We start from the raw sequence: 16,209 nt of genomic DNA on the forward strand, positions 1-16,209 counted from the left end.
TGGGTGGCTCAGTCGGTTAAGCGTCCGACTTTGGCTCAGGTCATGATCTCGTGGTCTGTGAGTTCGAGTCCCGCATTGGGCTCTGTGCTGACATCTCAGAGCCTGGAGCCTGTTTCAGATTCTGTGTCTCCTTCTCTCTCTGACCCTCCCCCATTCATGCTCTGTCTCTCTCTGTCTCAAAAATAAATAAACCTGGGGCGCCTGGGTGGCGCAGTCGGTTAAGCGTCCGACTTCAGCCAGGTCACGATCTCGCGGTCCGTGAGTTCGAGCCCTGCATCAGGCTCTGGGCTGATGGCTCAGAGCCTGGAGCCTGTTTCCGATTCTGTGTCTCCCTCTCTCTCTGCCCCTCCCCCGTTCATGCTCTGTCTCTCTCTGTCCCAAAAATAAATAAACGTTGAAAAAATAAATAAATAAATAAATAAATAAATAAACGTTAAAAAAATTTTTTAAAAATCACATTATAGTACTTTCCTTTTATGAAAGACCTACATTAGCACATGAACGCCTTTTTTTGGTAAAAGTGAAAATCCTCTTCAGATTTCTTTTGGTTAGTCAAACGGTTAATAATGTATAATAGACTTTAAACTAAAAATGGTTTAAAAGGACAAAGAAAGTCATTATATAATGATAAATGGGTCAGTTTGTCAAAAAGATATAAAAATTATAAATATTTAAGCACTCAATATCAAAGCACCAAAATATATACAGCAAGAACTATCGAACTAAAAGGAGAAATAAACAGCAAGACAATAGCTTTGGAGCTTTGATATCCCACTCTTAACAATGGATAGATCATCCACACAGAGAATCAACATGGAAATGGTGGATTTGAACAATATTATAGACCACTTGGACCTAACAGACATATATAGAACATTCTATCTGATAATAGCAGAATACACATTCTTCTCAGGTGCACATGGAACATTTACTGGCATACCATTTTTTAGGCCACAAAACAAGTAAGAACTGGCAAGTTCAAGAAGACTGAAAACATACCAACTACCTTCTCTGACCATAATGGTATAAAACAAGAAATCAGTAATAGGAGGAAAACTGATGAATACAGAACAATTAAACAATACTGTCCTGAAAAGTCAAGGATCAAAGAAGAAATTAAAGGGAAAATAAAAAAAAAACTTGATAAAAACAAAATGGAAACACAACACAAGAAAACTTATGGAATGTGGCAAAAGCACACATTCCTTCTCAGAAGGAATTTCATAGCAATAAACAAGAAAGAACTCACATAACAATCTAACTTCATGCCTTGAGGAACTAAAAAAAGAACAACAAACTAAGCCCAAAGTTAGCAGAAGGAAGGAAACAATAAAGGTTAGACCACAGACAAATGAAACAGAGAACAGGAAAATAATAGAAAAGATTACCCAAACTGAGGGTTGCTTCTTTGAAAAGATAAACAGAATTGACAAAGCTTTAGCAAGACTAAATGAGGGAAAAAGAGAGAGAACCCATCAACAAAATTATAAATTAAAGAGAAGACATTACAACTGGAAACAGAAATAAAAAGAATCATAGAGGCCACTATGACAACTATAATCTAAAAAACTGGACAACCTAGAAGAAACAAATAAATTCTTAGAAACATATAACCTACCAAGACTGAATCAGGAAGAAATAAAAAAATCTTAACAAAGTAATTACTAGTAAGGACACTGAATCAGTAATCAAATGAAGAAAACCCATAACCAGTTGACTTTACCGGTGAATTTTACCAAACATTTAAAGGTGAATTAATGATAATCCTTCCTATTCTCTTCCAAAAAATTGAAGAGGAGGGAATATTCCCAAACTCAGCATTACTGATATCAAAGCCAGAAATGAACACTACAACAAAAGAAGACTCTAGGACAATATTCCTGATGAAGATAGATGCAAACATTTTTAATAAATACTAGCAAATTGAATTCAGCAGAACATTAAAAGGATCATCCATCATGGTCACATGGGATCTTTCCCTGGGATGCAGGCATGGTTCATGATATGCAAATTAATAGATGTAATACCACAAGTTAATAGATGAATGAAAGGTAAAAATCATATCATCTCAATAGATGAAAAAGTATTTGTCAAAATTTTATATCCATTCATGACAAAAAAAAAAAACTCTTAACAAATTAGGTATAGAGAGAAAGTACCTCAACATAATAAAGGCAATATATGACATACCCACAGCCAACCTCATATGCAATGATGAAAGGTTGCAAGCTTCCCCCATAAGATCAGGAATAAGACAAGGGTGTCCACTTTCTCCACTCATATTCAACATAGTACTGGAAGCCCTAGCCACAGCAATCAGGCAAGAAAAAAAATAAAAGGCAGTCAGAATTGGAAAGGAACAAGTAAAATTATTTCTATTTGTAGATGACATGATTATATATACAGAAAATCCTGAAGACTCTGCCAAAAAACTGTTCTATTTAACAAATTCAGTAAAGTTGGAGGATACAAAGTCAACATAAAAAAGTCAGTAGCATTTCCATGCACCAACAAAAAATTATCTGAAAAAGAAAATGATTCTATTTACAACAGCATCAAAACCAAAAAAAATTGAAAACTTTTGGCATAAAAAATAGACACAGAGGGGCGCCTGGGTGGCTTAGTCAGTTAAGCGCCCAACTTCAGCTCAGGTCATGATCTCACGGTTTATGAGTTTGAGCCCCACATCACACTTTCTGCTGTCAGTGCAGAGCCTGGTTCAGATCCTCTGTCCTCCTCTCTCTCATCCCCCCCACCTCATTGTCTCTCACCCCCCCTCAAAAATAAATAAACATTAAAACATATTTAAAAAAAAATAGACACAGAGACCCAATGGAAGAGAATAGAGAGTCCAGAAATAAACCCCTGCATATAAAGTCAACCAATATTTGAGAAGGAAGCCAAGAACACTCAAGGGGGAAATGATAGCCTCTTCAACAAATAGTGTTGGGAAAACTGGACAGCCACATGGAGAACAATGAAATTAGATACCTATCTTCCCACTCAAAAATTAACTCAAAATGGATTAAAGACTTAAAACAATATGAGACGCTGTGAACTTCCTGAAAGAAAACATAGGCGAAAGCTCCTTGACGTTTGTCTTGGCAGTGACTTTTTTGGATGTGACGCCAAAAGTACAAGCAACAAAAGCAAAAATCAATGAGTGGAACCACATGAAACTACAAAGCTCTTCACAGCAAAAGAAATAATCAACAAAATGAAAAGGCAACCTACGGAATGGGGGGAAATATTTGCAAACCACCTGTCAGATAAGGGGTTAATAAGCATCCATATCAATATATGTAAAGAACTCATTCAACTCAATAACAAAAAAAATAAGCAATTGAATTGAAAACATGAATATAGGAACTGAACAGACATTTTTCCAAAGAAGACATATAAATGGCCAGCAGGTACCTGAAAAGATTCTCAGCATCACTAATCATCAGGAAATGCAAATCAAAACCACAATGAGATATCATCTGTGACAATGGCTGTCATCAAGAAGACAAGAGGGGCATCTGGGTGGCTCAGTGGTTTAAGCGTCCATCTCTGGATTTTTGGCTCAGGTCATAATCTCATGGTTCATCAGTTAGAGCTGCACATGGGGCACCATGCTGATGGCACGGAGCCTGCTTGGGATTCTCTCTCCCTCTATGTCCCTCCCCTGCTCGTGTCCTCGCTCTCTCTCTCAAAATAAATAAATAAACAAACAAGAGATAACTAGCATTGGCCAAGATGTGGAGAAAAAGGGGAGCGCTTGTGCACTGCTGGCAGAATGCAAAACGGTTCAGCTGCTATGGAAACTGTGGAGGTTCCTCAAAAAATTAAAAATAGAAACAACATATGATCCAGTAATCCCACTTCTGGGTGTATATCCAAAGGAAATGAAGAGACATCTCCACTCCCATGTTTATTGCAGCATTTTTCATAACAGCCAAGATACAGAAGTAACCTACATGTCCATCAGCAGTAAACAGATAAAGAAAATGTGACATATATACATTGTATGTATAATACACATACATGGAATATTATTCAGTCATGAGAAAAATGAAAACCCTGCCATTTGTGGGGTGACTGGGTGGCTTAGTAGAGTCTTTGATTCTTGATTTTGGCTCAGGGCACAATCTCATGGTTCATGAGATTGAGCTCTGTGACGGGCTCTGCACTGGCAGGGTGGAACCTGCCTGGGATTCTCTGTCTCCCGCTCTTGCTACCTCTTCCCTGCTTGAACTCTCTCTCTCTCTCTCTCTCTTTTTTTCTCAAAAATAAATAAAGATTAAAAAAAAAAAGAGAGAGAGAGAGACGTCTGGGTGGCTCAGTCAGTTAAGCGTCTGACTTTCAGCTCAGGTAGTAATCTCACAATCTGTGAGTCCGAGCCCCATGTCAGGCTCTGTGCTGATAGCTCAGAGCCTGCAGCCTGTTTCAGATTCTGTGTCTCCCTCTCTCTCTGCCCTTCCCCTGTTCATGCTCTGTCTCTTTCTCTCTCAAAAATAAATCAACATCAAAAAAATGAAAAAAATATAAATAAATAAATAAATAAGGGGATAAGCTTAGGAATACCCTGGGTTTCCACCAATGGGTTAACAAGGCATAAAGAAATGCAAAGTCATAAAATGCTCACACGTGAGTTTGGGTAAACCAGATTGGCACTCCAAGTATAAGGGGGTGCAAAGACAACCCAAGAATAGGGAGGCACAAAAGTGCCAGGAACAGGGAGATGCAAAGGCACCCCAAAATAGATAGGGAGAGGCAAAGACCTGAAATAGAAATGGCACAAAGGTGCCCAATACATAGGTATATGAAATAAACAAGATTAGATGTTCAGGGTGGAAGCATCCTCAATTCAGTACTATGGCAGAAAAGCTGCTTTCACAGGAGGATAGGGCCAGGTTAGGTAAATGGGTGAATTGGACTATGGACCCTGTGCTGCAAGCGAAGCAGCCCAGAGCAGAGATGGTTAACAAAAGAAAAGGTGCCTTGTTAACCCTGAGGTTATTCCCCTATCTGTCTCATCCCCTAGGCTAGCTAAGTTAAACAGACATGGCACCTCCTGTCTACTGTTAACAACCATCTACCCATCTGCCTGGTGCCCAGATTTTGTTTTATATTGACCCAAACCCCAAACACTGTATATCTTCAAAACCCCCCTTTTCCCTCACATCCCCAAACTAATGTTCTTAGTTTCTTTATCTCTTTGTACACACCTATCACATGTGTAAGCCTTCTGATCTGAATAAATATGGGGCAAGGACCCTTATTCGGGGCTCTTGTCTTTTCCCGGACATTACCCATTTTTTGCTTTAATCCTGCATCTGCTCTTTTGCTGGCCAAAAGAAAACTTTAGACTTAGAGTCTATGACAAATGAATGAATGAATGAATGAATGAATGAATGAATAAGCTGAACTTATAAAAACAGAGACTACAATGGTGGTTACCAGGGGCTGAAGGCTGGGGTAAGTGAGGAGATGTTATTTAAGGGTACAAACTTAACAACTAGTAAGTATGTTTTGGAGATTTAAAGCACAGGTTAGTGATTATAGTTAGTTATACTGTATTACGAACTTCAAAGTTACTAAGAGACTAGATATTAACTGTTCTCACCACAAGAAAGATGATAATTGTGTTACCTGATGGAAGTATTATCTAACACTATAGTGGCAATCATATCGCAACATACAAATGCATTGAATCAACTCACCGTACATCTTCAAATGAGTCATGTTAAATGTCAATTATTAAAAATAAATAACACATTAACAACAAACATGAAAATGATCAAAAGTAGCCAAAATAGAAGACATAAAAGTAAATAAAATATTTCTCAAAAAAGCTGATCTCACATATGAAAGTTTACAAATGAAAACATAAATGAATTCACACACATGTATCATTAAGCCATTGATCAGTAGGTAAATTAGCTTTAGATGATTTGGTTTTAGGTCATTTGATTCTTAGCCAAAGGCATGTTCTCATATTTTCAGTATTTTGTTTCTATATGGTGGGGCAGGATGAGAGGTTAGGAGGTCTCTGGAAACTACGCATATAATCTTTTGACAATAAATGGTTATCAAAGAAATAGTGTGCTCTTTATGTTTGATTTTTAACTCTTCTGATCTCACCATCCTTGTCACGTGGAGCTATTATACAAAGGATTAATAATAGAGGAGAAAATGTTAGTTTTCAGTGCGATCTAAGCCTACTTACCTTCCAGATACTATTAAGAATATCTTACATATGTGACACTAGTCTCTCCTTTCAGGAATAACTTAAAAATACAGCTTCTTCTTTTTATTAATCTATTTTGAGAGAGACAGAGAGAGAGAGAGAGAGAGACAGAGAGAGACAGAGAGAGAGACAGAGAGACAGAGAGAGAGACAGAGAGAGAAGGCAAGAGAGAGAGAGTAGGATAGGGGCAGAGAGAGGAGAATCCCAAGCAGGCTCCGTGCTGTCAGCACAGAGCCCAACACAGGAATTAAACCCACAAGCCATGAGATCATGACCTGAGCTGAAGTCAAGAGTCAGAGGCTCAACCAACTGAGCCACCCAAGTACCCCCTTCTTTTTTATTTTTAAATGATCCTTAGGCAATTCTCTTATCCTTATTGTGGAAAAGAGTGTACTGTAGACGAGTTCCCTTGCAAGTCAGACTACTTCTGGTAATAAAGACTTTATACTCATGTGACCTTCCTTTTGGCCCCCTTCAAAAGACAGTTGGCCAGAGGCACCGACCTCTGGGGAGTTTGAGAGCCCATAGAAAAAGTAGAGGGTTAACCATCTGGTTTCCTACCATTAGGTTAATTTGTCACCAAATTTAGAGACTCCAGGGTTTGGAAATATTCCAACGGAAGCTGTTTTATTTTCTTATTTGTTAAGCTTCACTGACCACAAGGAACCTTAGTGCCCCAGAAGTAAATAAAAGGCCCTGTGTTCCACTATCCCTGATCATTCACCTTTCTACTGGGCATTCTGCCATGAGACTCCATTCTCTTCTTTCTGTTCTTCTCCTCTTTGTGACTATAATACCAAAAGGTAAGATGGTGAATAACTGTTGGTATCTTAGGAGGTCTACTGGGATGCTCCATTATATTGTGGCCATTTTAACTCAGACCCTAATGCACAGCCTTAGGAATTCAGAAGCCCATCATGATCATCTCCTTTAGAACTGATGAAGCCAACACTACAAAGTAGAATGACGATTTCCATCAACAGAAAATGGGATCCAAGAGGTTCATGGTTAGAACGTGCAGCTCAAATAAAGATAGAGGAGGAGAAGCTATGACATGTGACTTAAGCCTTAGCAAACAAATCAAGTAGCCTTTACCAGGGTCCCAATCTCCATAAAGGAGAGTACAAATGACTACTGGTTTAAACTTGGTTAGTGAATGGAAGTGATGTGGAGTCTATTGGAGAAGTTAGGTCCCTAAGACAGAGCTTCACAAAAAAAAGGACTGCACCAAGTTATTAAAAACAAACAAACAAACAAACAAAAAAAAAACAAAAATAGGGAGCAGAGGAATTTGGAAAAAGCATAAACAGTGGAATAAAACATCAATGGCAAAATTTTAAGCATAAGGCAAAATATGAAGAAAGCATTTTAAGAATATGAATTATATCCTTAGAACCCATGATTCAGAAGTTTGAATATTAAAATGTAGAATGAAAGGAAAAGGGGGAATGTGGTCATCTTCAGTCTGGTTCAACCAGATCCTTGTAAGAACTGATAAAATTCCTTTGCCTACTGTTAATGACAGGATGTCCACAACTCTCAAAATTATGTCTGTGGTCATTGAACACAGATCAGGTCTGGATAACTCTCTTTATCTGTTGGTTCATCTCTAAGATTCTTTATAATCAACGATACTCATTTGTTTGACCTTCACCTACTCTGTGGATATGTTGGGATTCACCTGACATACAGCTGTCTCCAAATGAGGGAGTTTATGTAATTCTCATTTGGTTCTCAGTTCTCTCAGAAGAAGACACAGCTTGGGGCGCCTGGGTGGCGCAGTCGGTTAAGCGTCCGACTTCAGCCAGGTCACGATCTCGCGGTCCGTGAGTTCGAGCCCCGCGTCGGGCTCTGGGCTGATGGCTCAGAGCCTGGAGCCTGTTTCCGATTCTGTGTCTCCCTCTCTCTCTGCCCCTCCCCCGTTCATGCTCTGTCTCTCTCTGTCCCAAAAATAAATAAACGTTGAAAAAAAAAAAAAATTTAGAAGAAGACACAGCTTGAGGGAGACACACTTGTAGTGACATCTAATGTAAAATCTCACAATGATCATGGATTAAAATCAGAAGGCAATTTAATGGCTAATTCTTTAATTTTACAGATAACAGAATCTGTTTCCACATAAAGAATATGATTTTACTGAGGTCACACAGGCGGTAGCAACATGGCACCTAGAACCATCTTTAACCTGGGTCAGTGTTGTTTCCATAAATCTACAGGTTTGGATAGCCTATAAAATAGTAACCCTGATTTCTGTCAGGCTTTTTACCTCAAAATCTCCTGACTAAATACTGAGGAGCCTAACAAGATTCCTATGTTTCCTCTTTTGGAAGACATAATGTCTGTGAAACATCTTATTTTACTTACCTCCAAATTCTTTCCTTCAGTGTCTGAGGTAGGCGTGTCAAATGGGATAAATGTTGTGGCACTATTATTGGACTATTAATGGTAGTCTTTAGATTTTCCTGATCTGTTTTCCTTAAAATTTGATAAATGGCTATAAGTTCTCAGATAGCAGAAAGCATTTGGCACCAGAGAATTACGCCTGCATGGTTGATAAGTCAACAGGTTTTGCTCATGCTTGCTCTCCCCTACTTGAGCTAAATTCAGTTCAGCATAAATCACTGTCTCCTCCCAAAGTCATAGCCTATGTTATGAGCTGGATCTTTTTTTAAAAAAGGTTAATGAGAGATAGATCTCCTTGAAGTAGAGTTTAGCCAAAACCCTCCATTCTAGTGGAAAAAGGGATACGGCAAGGGCGGGAAGCAAATTGAGAAAAAGCTTGTCCTAGACCAAAGGCAAGAAATAACTTATGGAAAAACAGGATTCTAGGAAATCTAGGCCTAACATTTAGGGAAGGTAAGAAAGTAATGACAAGACTGGAGACCCACAAATACAATAGTACATCCAAAAGCAAGGCAGTCATAGATACTACAGAGTCAAAAAAAAAAAAAAAAATAGACCGCAGTCAACAGGTGTTAGAAGGAATAGGAGAGTGAAAATGTGTGTGGGGTCAAAGAATACCTTATTGCATTCAGTGGTAACAAATATTTATTGAGCACCTCTTACTATACAAACACTGTGCATTTCAAAAATACAGGATATAGTGGGAAACAAAGGAAAGTGTCTTCCCATGATATAAAAGACAGATATTTGTCAAATGATTACACAAATTAATATATAATTATAAACGTTAATAAGGACAATAGAGAGGAACAGAGTATTACAAGTGCCTATAACATGTGGTCATTGTCTTGTTTGCAATGTCAGAGACTTCCTTGAGGCATGCCCAAAGCAGAAAGAGAAGTGTTAGTTAAGCAGTCAACACCTCTGGTAAAGAAAGAAACCAGTGCAATGTCCCTGATGTAGAAGAACACATAGTGTGTCCAAGGAACTGCAAGAAGGCTTCTGTACGAGAGCACTGGTTTATACTAGAAAATGTGCCAGGCATTGCATGGAATTATGCGCAAGTGAAAGTTGGCACAAACACTAAGTTTGTAGGAGGGCATTTTAAGAACAAGGAAGGCAAGACAATCAGATGTTATACATGGGTAACAGAAATCACTGGTATCTAAATCACATGGGTGTTCACAATTTATGCACCCAGAGTGGGCTTATCTATGGGTTCTCAGCAGCCTGCAAGTCTGAAAAGTCCCTTGACAAACTTTTCCTTTGTTTCACCATTTCAATGTCCTGCCCTCAGTGTCTCTCTTCCTGGTTCCACTGCAGAAGGAGTTTTGAGTTAATAGCAGCTTCCCTCTTTTCTAATCTTGGGAGAATCCTCTTTTGAGGTAAACACAACGAATTAAGCCTGAGAAACCACCAGCAACTGTGTGAAAATAGAGAAAATGTATAAAAAACAATCATAAGGAATCAGGAAATCAAAATTCCTAACTTTTCCATCTTACACTTGCTGTGATCTAATGGTAAATAAGCCTACTCTAGCTCTATGGGGATTCTCTAGGTCATGATCTTCCTTGGACTTGAGAACTTGTACTGTCCCAAATTCTTCCATCTTTTGTGCCTCCATCTTTAATTTGAATAAGGCCCCTCTGGAGTGTTCCCAAAGCAAGTTCTTACTCGAGGCACCAAGATCTGCACTCCTTAAGGTAGGATTCTAAAGTGTAAGACAAATCTAGCAAAAGTGGTGAGGAAAGTGCATCACTGAAGGTGTGAGGGACTCAGAATTTACAGACAGAACCAATCGGGGCCAATGATAATAGATGTGGGTCTGGTTGAGAGGGCGCACAACAGACCCTATTTCAACACTAATCTCAGTGATAAGCCTGGAGGACACCGTGCTAAGGGAAATAAAGCAAAGAAGACAAATACTGCATGATTCCACTTATATGAGGTATCTAAAATAGTCCAGCTTCTAGAAATAGAGAGTAGAACAGTGGTTGCCAGAAACCAGGGGAAGGGAGAAGCATGGAGTTGCTTTCAGTGGGTGCAAAGTTTCAGTGATACAAGATGAATAAGTTCTGGAGACAAACGGTACACCACTGCGCCTGTCGTAACAACACTGCACTGTGCACTTACAAATTTAAGAGGGTAGGCCGTTAGGGTTCTTACCACAATTTGAAAAAAGAAAAGGTGAAAGATAGGAGGGTATTTGGAGTTGGGGGCAGAGTTGGGGGTTGAGTCGGGGGCAGAGTCAGCCTCCCCACAAACATGACAAGAATCCTTCAGAGGTATGCCTTTCAGGACTTGTTCTTCTTGCAGATCACCTCTCCTTGTGTCTCCCAAATCACTTATGCCAAGCGGACGGATGAGACAAAGATTCCATAAGTCTGCAGAGGAGGGAGTAACTTTCAAATGGCCAGGTCTCTTGTGAATAGAGGATACTGAAGTTGCATGGGAAGGTCACGATACTTTACTTTTGCAGTTGAGCTGTTCTTAGCCACATTATGAAATAAGGCCTAGAACCCTCTTTTGGTCAAAGAAAAGGAATTTCTTTGTTAGTTGGCTAGATGTTGCCTCTTGGTACTGATGGTTAATTGCCAAACTGTTTGAGCAGTTTAATAATATCACATTCTTCAAAATCCTAATTTTGATCCCCACTGTGACTCTTGAGGATCTGGAATCTATTGGGTGTCTAAAATAGATCTCATAATCTTAGAAATTCAGTGAATACTAAATAACTTTTACTCACAAATTTTCTTTTGAGGAGAATTGAGTACTGAGGTCATGAAGAATTTTATTGATGGCATTTACAAAAAAAAAATCAAATTAAAAAAGTCACTGTCTTCATGAAGGAAATTTCTCCAAAGAAACTACATAATCCAAACAAGAAAATGTTGGGTTTATCAACCTACAGTCCAATGAATGTTAAATAATCACTGCTTGAGCATATCTTCATATGACTCTGAAAAAGAGTCCATGACATCCTAGAAAAGAATATATATGTATTATATATATATGTATGTAAATTACACACACACACACACACACACACACACACACACACACACACATATTCTTGAGAGTAGGGACATAAAGAGGTTAGAATGGCATAACTATTAAATTGATTCATTAGCCCCCTGAGAATTAAGAAAATTATAGAATTCTTCTTATACTGACTCTGGAGAATAACATAATATTTAACCAGCACGTTGGACAGGAGCAGAAGAAAGCTTGAACTCTATTTTACCTACAGAAAAGAAAACTACCCATCTATTTCTTAATGGATAACGTTCCAGGAAGAGCCCACCCCATTGAAACCCTGTCCCCCATCACCAGAAGAAAGAGAACAGCTAATGACTCAATGTGTTCTCATGCTGAGAAAATCATGTCCTTTTTGAGGTTAGAAGTATGTTCCATTCTGTGGTCTTTTCTTTTAGTGCAATTCTGATTTTTCCCCATTTCATCCATGGAAATTTATGTTGTGATACCATATGAATACCATATCTACATTTTCTTTACTCAACAGCAATTATTAAACATGTATCTCTTCTCCCACTACATGTGATATAACCATCTGAACATATTAATATCATATAAATTCTGAAATCTACTAGATCATTCTCCTCTATTGCCCTATTGTTCCAATTAGTGAAAATAAGTGTCGATATCTAGGGAGAAATTCCCTTCTTTATGAACCAGGTAATTTACTATTATCTTCTTGACTTGAAGTAGTGCCTAGCAACAAATGTATGTCAGTCATTGTTGGAAGGGAGACTATAACTCTTTGGTTTCCTGTTCAGATGACACTTTCTGAAATTAAGCTTCATATTTAGTGGAGGGCACATCACTGGGAGGATGAATTGCTCTGATCCTTTCAATTCAAGCAAGAGGCATCTGCTAAGAAGAGAGACCGGTACTACCCTACACCACACACTATGTCGGGAAGTTGAACTTTCCAGCATAATGGGTGCCAAGACTACCCTACTGCTTCTCACTGTGGCCTTCCCCATTCCAAGAACTCTAGACTTTAGCTTCTTTAGAAAACCTGAAAATGTCCCCACAGGTGACATTAAGCACACGAATAAATTTATCGCGGGAGAGACTAGTAGCCATCTATAGGACCGATGCACAGCTGAGCACAAGCCTTTGCTCAGTGTAGATGAGGCAGCCAAGCCAGTGCCTCGCACAGCTACCTGGTGGGAACTTAGGTTCTTTCCCTGAAAGACAGACACTTCATCCTCCAGAACTGGCAAAGCAGGCACAGCGCTCCAAGATTTTGCCCAACTCCCCAGCCTGAGGACGGGATGTGTCACGAGCTGGCACCAGACAGGATCCTGCGGCAAAGGTACAACTGTCTCATACAGGTTCTGAAAATTCAGTTGTGTTGGTTTATTTGGCTGCTATCTTTCTTCAGAATGGAGAAACCAAAAAGGAGGTCAAACTCTTAGTTAAGAGGTAGAAGTGAGGCAGCAAAGGAGCCAGTTAAGGTTAACATGTTACAGGTTGGTAAAGACAACATGTGGGTTGACAGGATGGTTCAGGGACTAGTGACTATTAATGAACATGAACGGTGTGTCTTTTATGTAACATCCACCAGCTGCACAGGGGAAAGAAGGAACCCTAGTTGTGCCTGAAAGGCTACAGGAAGGGTCTAAGACTAAAGGAAGTTACTCTCTTGAAGCACGTCCTTAGTCACATACTTCTTAGAGGCCAACTGAATTAGGAAAACATATATTTAAGGAAAAATGCATTTCAGCTTTCGAGAGAAATTCTCTTCATGTATCTACAGATAAGGGGCACTGAGCAACGTAGAAAATGTGTTTCTTCCATAGCTCTGCAGTGGGGGAATTAGGGAAGGTGGATGCTGTAGGACTGGTAAACTCTCTGTAAAAGGCGCTGGAGGTGAGAACACATTCCAGAGGACAGGGATGTTGTAAGCCTGGATGGGGTGGTCAGCACAGATGTGGAGACTGAGAGATGCATACTTCCTCTGAAATCGTACTTTTAGTGAAGATATTATTGGCATTTGGGGCAGGACAGTTCATGAGGTGGGAAATCCAATTACCTTGTACTTGACCCACTAAATACCAAGGATGCCTCCCTAGTCATGGTGACACCAACAAATGGATCCATCTCAAAATGCACTGCCCCCTACGAGGACAACTCTCTCAAGCTTCTAGAAATCAGCCTCCCCACACCAGGATATGTATAGCCCTGCACTCGAAGCCCTCCTCCCCCTAAAGGACACTACGCTTTTGCCAAAGGGCCTGGGCTTTTCCTATAGGTAATATCATCTCTTCTATCCTCAGGCCGTCCTCTGTAAATGTATTGCTTTATGTGCAACACGATAATTTGATGGTGGTTTAATCTGATGCTGATTTGATGATATCCAATCTCTTTCTGTGCAGCAAGGCCTGGCATGATCCCGGGGAAGAAACAGTGTGTTCTTCTGAAAGGGGTGTGCAGAGACGGAGGGTGCACCTCCACAGATGATACCATTGGTGAATGCAATGATGAGAAAAAGTGTTGTAGAAAGTGGTGGATATTTTATCCCTACGCAACACCGGCTCCCAAAGCAAAATCTCCTTAGTGTGAACAAACTGTAAGCCCTTTGAACTCCAGAACAAAGGGATGAGTTTTGTAGCTCCCTATTTAACCTGGCTTGTTTATCTCCCTTGACTGGAAATAAATGTCCTAAATCCACACGTACTCCTTCCTGGGGAACTTCTTCTCGATGTACATGCAAGCCTCTCAGGAGCTATAAGACCAAACTTCATGATAGAGGAATCTCATACCCTAAAGCTACTTATAGAACATTTCTTAAGAATGATAAAGATAGGGGCGCCTGGGTGGCTCAGTTGGTTAAGCATCCGACTTCAGCTCAGGTCATGATCTCATGGTTCGTGAGTTTGACCCCTGCGTCCGGCTCTGTGCTGACAGCTCAGAGCCTGAAGCCTTCTTCAGATTCTGTGTCTCCCTCTCTCTCTGCCCCTCCCTTGTCCCCGTCTCTCTCTCTCTCTCTTTCTCTCTCAAAAATAAATATTTAAACAATTATTTAAAAAAGAATGATAAAGCTAAGAAATTTAAATATGTAAAATAGTAAGGATATGAAATAGCAGGCAGGTAGTGTTTGATTATCTCAAGTGGATTATCAACCTTCCTCACCACCTGATTCTGTACAAATACCATCTCATTACTGATGGAGACCTCCCTGAGTGATGGGGAGGAAGGTGTCCCAACCACGTGATCTTGCTGGCACTGCCCCCGGGAATTAGGCACACTGCACCAGCCAAGGCAATAGGGAACTGAGGCTGGCCTCCCCAGCCTGGCCAGACAGCGCTGGTGAAGTGGCACAGGACAACTGCTCCCAGCCAGTAGGCTGTCTGCTCAGAGGAGCTGAGAATTCAGCGGGCCCTGATAGTTCTTTCCAGATTTCAACATCAGATAATTCCATCTTCTGGCTGGAATAATTCCCACCATAGTAACAATTCTGGATGATTTCTACTTTATGGCTAAGCAAACTAAAGGGCAAGGGACCAGGAATGTTACATGACATGAATTCCACAAAGACGGAAACAATTACCCCACAAATAATTTTCAAGGCTTTCATTTCTGTTTTTTTATACATTAAAAATTTTTTTTAAATGTTTATTTATTTCTGAGAGACAGAGAGAGACAGAGCGTGAATGGGGAAGGGGCAGAGAGAGAGGGAGACGCAGAATCTGAAGTGGGCTCCAGGCTCTGAGCTGTTAGCACAGAGCCCCACATGGGGCTCAAACTCACAGACCGTGAGAAAATGACCTGAGCCCAAGCCATCCATGGGTAAGCCATCCATGCAGCCCTTACATTTTTTAACGTTTATTTATTTTGAGAGAGAGAGAGCACAAACAGAGAGAAAGGGAGAAAGAGAACCCCAAGCAGGCCCCTCACTGACAGTGCATAGCCTGACATGGAGCTCAAACTCACAAACCTTGAGACCATGACCTGAGCCAAGATCAAGTGTCAGACACATAACTGACTGAGCCACCCAGGCTCTGAAGACTTTTCTTGACCATAAAGCTTATGGACAATCAGAGGAAGGTGGGTTATCCCTCTTAATATTCATTATATTCATTAGGATTTTTGTTTCTATTATTCACGTGGATATCAGTTGTCCACAGACCATAAACGTGTTGCATACAAAAGCCACCTTCCTCCCTGTCTGTGTGGTCAGGATACCACACTTCAGTCTCCTAACACCCTGTGTCTATGAGGGAAGATTCTGGAGTCAGGCATACTTAATTTAAACTGTGGTTCCCTTGCTTATCAGTCACATGACTCTGAACTATTTATTTAACCTTCATTTGCCTTAAAATTCTTGTTCAATAAATGAGCAAAATAAACAATTTAACTTCTGGGCTCGTGTTAAGGACTGAATGAGATCGAGTACAAACAGCATGTGGGACACACAGGGTGAAACCCAACGGAATCCAGCCACTAGTAGTTTCTCTTGTTAGTAAAACACTGGAGGGGAAAGAAACCATCATGTGTAGTCAGACAGTCATGTTAGTATATTATTATATGAGACAGAGTTTGCT

General features: G+C 40.0%; 1 protein-coding gene across 1 annotated transcript; it reads left to right on the top strand.

Annotated features, from left to right (window-relative positions):
* Window positions 1-6,977: 6,977 nt before the first annotated feature.
* LOC123582610 (beta-defensin 130B-like) lies at window positions 6,978-14,325 on the top strand. Its single transcript, XM_045448896.1, has 2 exons — window positions 6,978-7,035; window positions 14,041-14,325. Exons 1-2 carry the CDS (start codon window positions 6,978-6,980, stop codon window positions 14,220-14,222), a joined length of 240 nt encoding a protein of 79 aa, XP_045304852.1. The 3' UTR covers window positions 14,223-14,325.
* Window positions 14,326-16,209: the final 1,884 nt, after the last annotated feature.

Source organism: Leopardus geoffroyi, chromosome B1 (assembly GCF_018350155.1).
Source record: "Leopardus geoffroyi isolate Oge1 chromosome B1, O.geoffroyi_Oge1_pat1.0, whole genome shotgun sequence".
NCBI lineage: Eukaryota > Metazoa > Chordata > Mammalia > Carnivora > Felidae > Leopardus > Leopardus geoffroyi.